Source organism: Oncorhynchus nerka, linkage group LG22 (assembly GCF_034236695.1).
Source record: "Oncorhynchus nerka isolate Pitt River linkage group LG22, Oner_Uvic_2.0, whole genome shotgun sequence".
Lineage (NCBI taxonomy): Eukaryota > Metazoa > Chordata > Actinopteri > Salmoniformes > Salmonidae > Oncorhynchus > Oncorhynchus nerka.
The window spans coordinates 71,629,953-71,638,580 of NC_088417.1; the positions used below are offsets into that span (position 1 = coordinate 71,629,953).

The following is an 8,628-nucleotide window of genomic DNA, read 5'->3' on the forward strand; positions in this document are numbered from 1 at the left end:
GTACCTCAGCCCTGTACACACAGTCTTGTACCTCAGCCCTGTACCCCCAGTCTTGTACCTCAGCCCTGTATCCCCAGTCTTGTACCCCAACCCTGCCCCAGCACTGTACCCTGGAGATAATGGGGGATAGGAGTGGGGCAGGAGTAGCTGGTGGCTAGGTGTAGGGTGGGGTGGAAACCTGTGGGTAGGTGGAGGGGGAGAGGGGAGGATTCTGGGTAGTGGGAGTTGACTTCCCAAACATGGTTACCAAGGCAACAGCTCCCTCAAGGACAGACAGGGCTTCCGACCCCTTGAGTGGGGGAAAGAACAGCGAGTAATTCTAATGCTGCTGTAAATGCAATATGTAAACGTTGACTAAGTAGGAATGAGTCAACAGTATCCACTCTGCACTGCTGTCATTCTTAGAAAGCATATCTGAGGACTATTTGCTTTCTAGATCTAGATAAGTTATTTTGTTGATTAATGTTGATTATTGTGCAATGAAGAAATCAATGTATGTTTATTCATACAGTACACCACAGAAATCAACAGACAGACAGCTCCTTAAGAGAAATCAGAGCAGATGAAGTTCTGTATCCAAGAGGAAATAAAGCAGATGATCTGTTAGTTCATCAGGGCTTGTCAGTCTAGAGTTACAACAGGGATGCCCACCCTCCTCCGGGGCTACCCATCTGCAGGGTTTGGTTCCAGCCCTACTATAATACATCTGATGGTAGCCCGTTAGCTCCTCAGGACCCTAAATAGCCCTAAAGTCAGGTGAACTAGAGCAGGGTTGGAGCAAAAGCCTGCACTCTATCCTCTGACCTGGTGTACGGGATCTGTGATGAGACCAAGAACAGTTTACATGGTTTTGCAGAGATGGACGAGAGTCAGTGGTGAAGGGCTTGGCCACACATTTATACCCTAAGCCCTGCCCTGGCCGACTCTACAGGATGAGCTCATGGAAAAAGCCAAGCAGCAGGCTTTTCTTAACAATTAAATGGTCTGATAGCTGTGTAGTGGATGGTCTGATGGGTGTGTAGTGGATGGTCTGATGGGTGTGTAGTGGATGGTCTGATGGGTGTGTAGTGGATGGTCTGATGGGTGTGTAGTGGATGGTCTGATGGGTGTGTAGTGGATGGTCTGATGGGTGTGTAGTGGATGGTCTGATGGGTGTGTAGTGGATGGTCTGATGGGTGTGTAGCGGATGGTCTGATGGCTGTGTAGTGGATGGTCTGATAGCAGTGTAGTGGATGGTCTGATGGGTGTGTAGCGGATGGTCTGATATCTGTGTAGAGGATGGTCTGATAGCTGTGTAGTGGATGGTCTGATATCTGTGTAGTGGATGGTCTGATATCTGTGTTGTGGATGGTCTGATATCTGCGTAGTGGATGGTCTGATATCTGTGTAGTGGATGTGTGCCACTCTATTTTATGTGATTACTCTCCAGGAACTCTCTTTCCTTCTCTGTCTAATTAAAAAATATATTTCTGACCTGGGATGCCTTATCTTCACTTTATGGCTGCGGACTGGGGCGGCAATGTGTGTTTGTGGGAGTGTGTAGATGTATGTGTGCGTGTGTGTAGCTCTGCACTTTTGTGTGCATCTGTCTCAGTCTCTGTAAATGTGTGTCTTTCTCAGTGTGTCAAAACGTGTGTATGTGTAATATGTGTTTTTATAGTGTGTCTGTGTGAGGTTGGATGGTATCATACCTTTTGCGAGAGCATCCGCCTGCCTGCTCACTGCCAGGAATTCTGCCGGCAGCTCCCCGGAAGGCTGCCGGCCGGGGGCAGACATTCTGCAAGCTCTAATTGCTGTTCCTGACTATGGATTTCCGTTCCTGGCTACGTCTGCTGTCCCTCTGTCCATCCCTCCATCCGTCCCTCCATTCGTCTGCCTGATGCTCCAATCTTTCTCCTCCATCTAATCTTCTCATTTGGCTGTCTGTTTAAAATGCTTCTCCATTTGGCCTGATTACCCCCCCTCTCTATCTCTATCTCCCTCCCCCTAACTCTCTATCTCCCTCTCTATCTCCCTCCCTAAAAAAGAAAAAGGCCCTAAAAACCAAGGCCAGATACAGCATATTAGGGTATTGAATTCCACACATAATAATAGCCTGTTGAACACATACCAGAATATCCTGCTGAATCTGTTGTCCTTAGATGTAGTAGTTATAACAGATATTTCAGGGGTTATTTTTGAAGGTGCAACATCTTCACTAAAACTCACATACTGTATTATTGGAATTGAATAGGGAAAAACTTTATCAACGCAGAAATATTCCCTACTACAGTATGTCACTGTAATGAAACAAGCGGACATGTTTGTGTGTCAGTTCCAGGATACTAATGTTTTCCATCTACATTCCAACATCCACGTTGTTCCTGTTTGTGGAGGATAAGGCTGAAACAAAAAAAAAGGACCATGACAACCTAGGACCTCATCGACACCCCTAGCAACTAGCACACTGCAATGTTTTCCCACAATCCATTGCTGTTTGTCTGTGTGTCAACCTCTTCGGCCGGGCAGACGGGCGAATCTGATGCCAATCTTCTCCAGCAGCTGTGTGTGTGTGTGTGTGTGTGTGTGTGTGTGTGTGTGTGTGTGTGTGTGTGTGCGTGCGTGCGTGCGTGCGTGCGTGCGTGCGTGCGTGCGTGCGTGCGTGCGTGCGTGTGCGTACGCGCCAGAGAGCTGTGTAAGTGAACAGATGCTAAATTATAGGCCAGGCTAATGGCTTTGTCCATTTGGTCCTGGCTGGCTAATAATAGTTATACGCTCAGCACTGGAGAATCTCAATGGTCATGATGGTGTGGATAATCATTTGGATGTGGATACTGGGACTATTTATGTCCAGTTTATATAACTCCTTCACAGTGCTCAGGGCAGGTTTACCTGACTGCAGTATAGGTACATTGTATTGTATGTCCACCACCAAACAAGGGAGGGGAAATATTGAGGTTGGCTGTTAGAAAGTAGCTCATGTTGATCTCCATCTTCCCAGATGTGTTGTGGGTGGTAAAGAGAAGGTTATAAAGAGTAATGAGCTGGTTCATGTGTTGTGGGTGGTAAAGAGAAGGTTATAAAGAGTAATGAGCTAGTTCATGTGTTGTGGGTGGTAAAGAGAAGGTAATAAAGAGTAATGAGCTGGTTCATGTGTTGTGGGTGGTAAAGAGAAGGTTATAAAGAGTAATGAGCTGGTTCATGTGTTGTGGGTGGTAAAGAGAAGGTTATAAAGAGTAATGAGCTGGTTCATGTGTTGTGGGTGGTAAAGAGAAGGTTATAAAGAGTAATGAGCTGGTTCATGTGTTGTGGGTGGTAAAGAGAAGGTTATAAAGAGTAATGAGCTGGTTCATGTGTTGTGGGTGGTAAAGAGAAGGTTATAAAGAGTAATGAGCTGGTTCATGTGTTGTGGGTGGTAAAGAGAAGGTTATAAAGAGTAATGAGCTGGTTCATGTGTTGTGGGTGGTAAAGAGAAGGTTATAAAGAGTAATGAGCTGGTTCATGTGTTGTCTTTAAGGGGTAAAGAAGTCAATGTTTTTTTCATTTGTTGTGAGATAAAATGTAACAATGTTCTAAAATGCCCTCTTCTTCTATTCCAGGTCTTTCTGATGTGCCGTGAGAGGTGAGAGCCCCCCACCCCAGTCCCGACCCCCTCCCTGGTGCTCCTTCTCCCAGGACCAGGATGGACCCTCTCCCGGGTCATGGCCCTCCACCAGTCAGGATGGACGTTGATGGGCTGGACCTCCAGCAGGTGCCTGTCCTCTCCCTGGACCAGATCCGCTCCATCCGCGCCAACAACGACTACGTGGAGCGCCCCGTGACCCTGGACCATGCCTCCCAGTCCGGCTTCTTCTACGCCCACGATGACCGCTACCCCATCACCCACGGATACCCTCCTCAAGGTTACTCTCATGGTTACCCTCAGGGATACCCTCTCCCCCGGAGCCAGAGCCAGCAGCAACACGCCCACCTTGCCCATCTGAGTCGCTCCAGTACTACCAGTTCAGCCATGTCCCGGATCAGCGCTGCCTCCGACCAGAGACTCCTGGTGGGCCTGACGCCCTCCCACTCTGGCCTGGCCTCGGTAGTGCGCTCCCAGCCTAAAGGAGAACTCAAGCCTGAGGCTTCTCTGGGTAAAGGCCTGGTGGAGGGAGAGGACCTGGGCTTGCACCTGTTTATCTGTGAGCTCTGTGGGAGGTGTAAGTGTCAGGAGTGCTGCGCTCCGCGAAGCCTGCCGTCCTGCTGGGCCTGTGGGCAGCGCTGCCTTTGCTCTGCTGAGAGTGCTGTGGAGTATGGCACCTGTCTGTGCTGCGTTAAGGGCCTGTTCTACCACTGCTCCACTCAGGATGACGAGGACAACTGCGCTGACCGGCCCTGCGCCTGCACATCCGCCCACGCCTGCACCCGCTGGGGCACCATGGGTCTTCTGGCGCTGTGCCTGCCCTGTCTCTGCTGCTACCCACCTGCCAGGCTGTGCCTCGCCCTGTGCCAGCGGGCCCACGACCGAGCCACCCGCCCCGGCTGCCGCTGCAGCAACACCAACACTGTGTGCCGTAAGATCTCAACCTCCAACCCCAACCCTGGGCACACCCCCTTCTGCAGAAAGTCCCTGGAAAAGCCTGTATGACAGGGCTGCAGCGGGAGTCAGCCATCGCCTAGACAACGCAGTCTCAGTGACAACATTACCATGACAACAAACACTGTTGCCATGACAACGCCATCACCCCCTCCATCCATGACCTACCTACCGTGACCTTTCACCTTACGTACCTTCCATACTTCTCCTCCTGCCTGAGGAGAAATGACCAAAAGCTTTACTGTACTTCACTGTAACTGTACATGTGGAGACTTGAGCCGAAACCTGAAAACCGCCTGGTGCTTTTTTGCTGAACTGACTGCCAATCTTAACCTTACTGTGTTACTGTGTGGGCACACTGCCTCTACCTTCCTCTTACTTTGTGGGCCAGCATAGCGTACATACTGTGGCTCTGCTCGGTGGGATGGACTGGGGTTCCTCACTGTGCTGTGTGATGGACTGGGGTTCCTCACTGTGCTGTGTGATGGACTGGGGTTCCTCACTGTGCTATGTGATGGACTGGGGTTCCTCACTGTGCTATGTGATGGACTGGGGTTCCTCACTGTGCTGTGTGATGGACTGGGGTTCCTCACTGTGCTATGTGATGGACTGGGGTTCCTCACTGTGCTGTGTGATGGACTGGGGTTCCTCACTGTGCTATGTGATGGACTGGGGTTCCTCACTGTGCTATGTGATGGACTGGGGTTCCTCACTGTGCTGTGTGATGGACTGGGGTTCCTCACTGTGCTATGTGATGGACTGGGGTTCCTCACTGTGCTATGTGATGGACTGGGGTTCCTCACTGTGCTATGTGATGGACTGGGGTTCTTCACTTGCTATGTGATGGACTGGAGTTCCTCACTGTGCTGTGTGATGGACTGGGATTCCTCACTGTGCTGTGTGATGGACTGGGGATCCTCACTGTGCTGTGTGATGGACTGGGGTTCCTCACTGTGCTGTGTGATGGACTGGGGTTCCTCACTGTGCTGTGTGATGGACTGGGGATCTTCACTGTGCTGTGTGATGGACTGGGGTTCCTCACTGTGCTGTGTGATGGACTGGGGTTCCTCACTGTGCTGTGTGATGGACTGGGGTTCCTCACTGTGCTGTGTGATGGACTGGGGTTTGCTCTGTTAGACTTGACCTATTTATTATTTATTGGACTTCCTCCTCAGTGAGGTAGAGAGAGAGACAGCGAGAGCGGACCATGTGTGACTCTGAGTACAGTGAGTAAGCTACTAGAACAAATCCCAACACAGCCATTAATAAAAGGAGTCTCTGGCAAATGTATATTCCAGGCATGAGATAGACAGAGACTGGGTGGTCTACAGGGAGTCTACAGGGTGTGCCTCCTTCCATCCCCTCCCTCCCTCCCTGTCGCTCTGAAGAGGCATCCTGGAGCCGACCAACTGAATGGACATACAAGATGTGTCATTGAGCAGCCATGGCTGACATTTAGTGTGAGGCGGATGTAAAGACCCTTTCCTAATGGTGGAACAAAACTCTGAAATTGAAAAATGTATTACTGTTTGACACACCAAAAACGGACCATGATGCACCAGGTGATTCTAAAGTGATTAAGCACATTTGATATGGAAGGCACTATGAGATATAGAGGTGGATCGTCTGTAGTGTTCCCCAGCTGTCTGTCATATGAACAGGGGGGGCTCTGTTATGACCAGGTAGTGTGTGATGGCATGTGTGTCTGTGTATACGTGTGTGTGTGCATGCACGCGCGCGCATGTTTGTGTATGTACACTAATGGTTACGTGTAAGTGTGTATGTGGGTCCGTGTATGTTGGTGTGTGTTCTTGCCTGTGTATGTACAGTATATATGTATGTGTGTGTGTGTGTGTGTGTGTGTGTGTGTGTGTGTGTGTGGGTGCACATGTCCCCTTCCTGTTTGCTGTCAGCAGAAGCCTCCTATTTTATTTTTAGCACAGCTGCTTCAGAGGACCCAGAGTCTGGTCAGGTTTCTTCTCCACGGCAGGCTGACGCCAGCCTTCCCCGACCCCTCACCGCCTTCATCTCCCCCGCCTCACCCCTCCTTACCCGCTGCCTCTAGTCTACCCATCCCCCAGCCTCCCTCAGTAACCCTCCCCAAGCCTCCCCTGACCCATTCTTTCCTCCCCCTCCTCTATTCCCCCCTCCATCTGGACTGCTGCTGTCCACGTGCAGAGGGACCAAAGAGACAGAGCTTCTCCACAGTCTAAAATACAGAGGGACATCACAGGAGTGAGGACAGGAAGCCAGATAAGAAATATCACTTTCTTTACAGATCCGTCCTCCATCCTTACCACTTCGTCCACAACACGAGGCATTTCGCAACGACAGCCTGTATATACCTTGACAGGGCTTTTCTGACCGACCCCTAGTCACATACCCACCCACTTAATGAACTAACAGGTTCCAGTCCTCCTCCTCTGAGTTGATCAGGAGGCAATTAGCTTCTAATGGGGAAAGAGGGAGGGATGGAGGGAGGTGTGTGTGGAAGGTGAAACGGAGGAAAAGAGAGAGTGCGAGGGATCTGTGGAAGGGGAGGAAGGAGAAAAGGAAGGGACAGAGGAGATTGGGGACAGGGGGCTGGAGGTTAGGAAGACTGATGTTAACCTGTGGGAGTGAGGTCATAACAAAGGGGAGATGAAGAGCAGGTGGGGAGGGATGGAGGGATAAAGGGATAGGGAGGGACTGAGTCTGGGAGGTCTGGTTGTCTTATGCACTGATATCCAAAACCGGGATGTGAAAAATAACACGCCATGTCAAGCATGTCTGTGTGTGTGTGTGTGTGTGTGTGTGTGTGTGTGTGTGTGTGTGTGTGTGTGTGTGTGTGTGTGTGTGTGTGTGTGTGTGTGTGTGTGTGTGTGTGTGTGTGTGTGCTTTACTGTATGTAATGTGTGTCTGTGCGTTTATTCACCTACACACATACACACTCATCCGAGTTGTTAAAGTTGCTTTGCTATATTTTTGTATGTACATACTGACTGTTATCCTATATCCTATGTGTGTATGTTTATTCCTTGTTTTGTTCCCTTTTATTATTATCACTGTTTCTATTATTATTTTCTATTATATTGAACATTTACTTTGACTCACAGACTTGGTCAATACTTCTAACCGTTTTAGAAGTTTTTCACTGTGGAGGAGAAGCTCACTGACCATCGGCCAAACCTGTCATTTGTACCTCCACTTCACTATCTCTTCTGTGATTAATTTCACACGCACATGTTCAGACACACACAAATACACACTCACGCACACACTTCACGGCCACTGTGCAAGGCCCAGGTTAATGGTCTCTCCTCCACAGTCCAGCCCGTGTAGAGCTCTCCCAGGTGGTCAGATGTTGAGTGGAAGGGCTCAGTGTGTAGGTACTGTACAGTACATGCATTTCTAGAGAATAACAACTAACCCTCCAGGGTGCTGTATGCTGGCTACAGGTTAACCACTAAACTTCCCCATGTCGTATTAGTAAATATTGCTTTGGTACAATTGGCATCTTGTATGTTGTAAAATAATTTAAGGAGAATATATGGACACAGAAATTTATCAAAATGAATATATTATATATATATTAAATATACATTTCACACATATTTCTTTTCCGTTGCTGATATTACAGATGTGTCACAGATATTTATTTAACGGTTGCGATGAGAGAAAAGTATTTATTTAACGGTGGATGTGGCGAGGATGATGATGACTGTTGTTGGCTTGGTTTGGTTTCTCTTGGAGGGGTGTGGCGGCTGCAGCCCTCATGGCTAAAGATAACCAATAAAAGGTGTTTCCAAACGGCCTGCATTTCGCTGCCTCTTCTTTGGTGTGTGTGTACATGTGTGCGTGTGTGTGTGTGTGTGTGTGCGTGTGTGTGTGTGTGTGTGTACGTGTGTGTGTGTGTGTGTGTGTGTGTGTGTGTGTGTGTGTGCGTGCGTGTGTGTGTGTTAGGTGCTCACACTGTGTTAACCCTTGTAGACTGTCAGGGTAGATGAACAGAATAGTAATCATATCCATATCCTGTTAGTTCAAAATACTTGAGGCCTTTCCTCAACCGACCAATTTGCCATGCAGAAAAGGAG

At 49.0% G+C, this 8,628-nt stretch overlaps 1 protein-coding gene across 1 annotated transcript in view; it reads left to right on the forward strand.

Annotated features, from left to right (window-relative positions):
* Positions 1-8,348, forward strand: part of LOC115105615 (protein sprouty homolog 3-like) — a 17,387-nt gene extending 9,039 nt beyond the window's left edge. The window contains exon 2 of the mRNA XM_029627842.2: positions 3,579-8,348. Coding sequence (XP_029483702.1) covers positions 3,662-4,606 — 945 coding nt within the window. The 5' untranslated portion in view covers positions 3,579-3,661 and the 3' untranslated portion in view covers positions 4,607-8,348. The remainder of the gene's footprint in view (positions 1-3,578) is intronic.
* Positions 8,349-8,628: the final 280 nt, after the last annotated feature.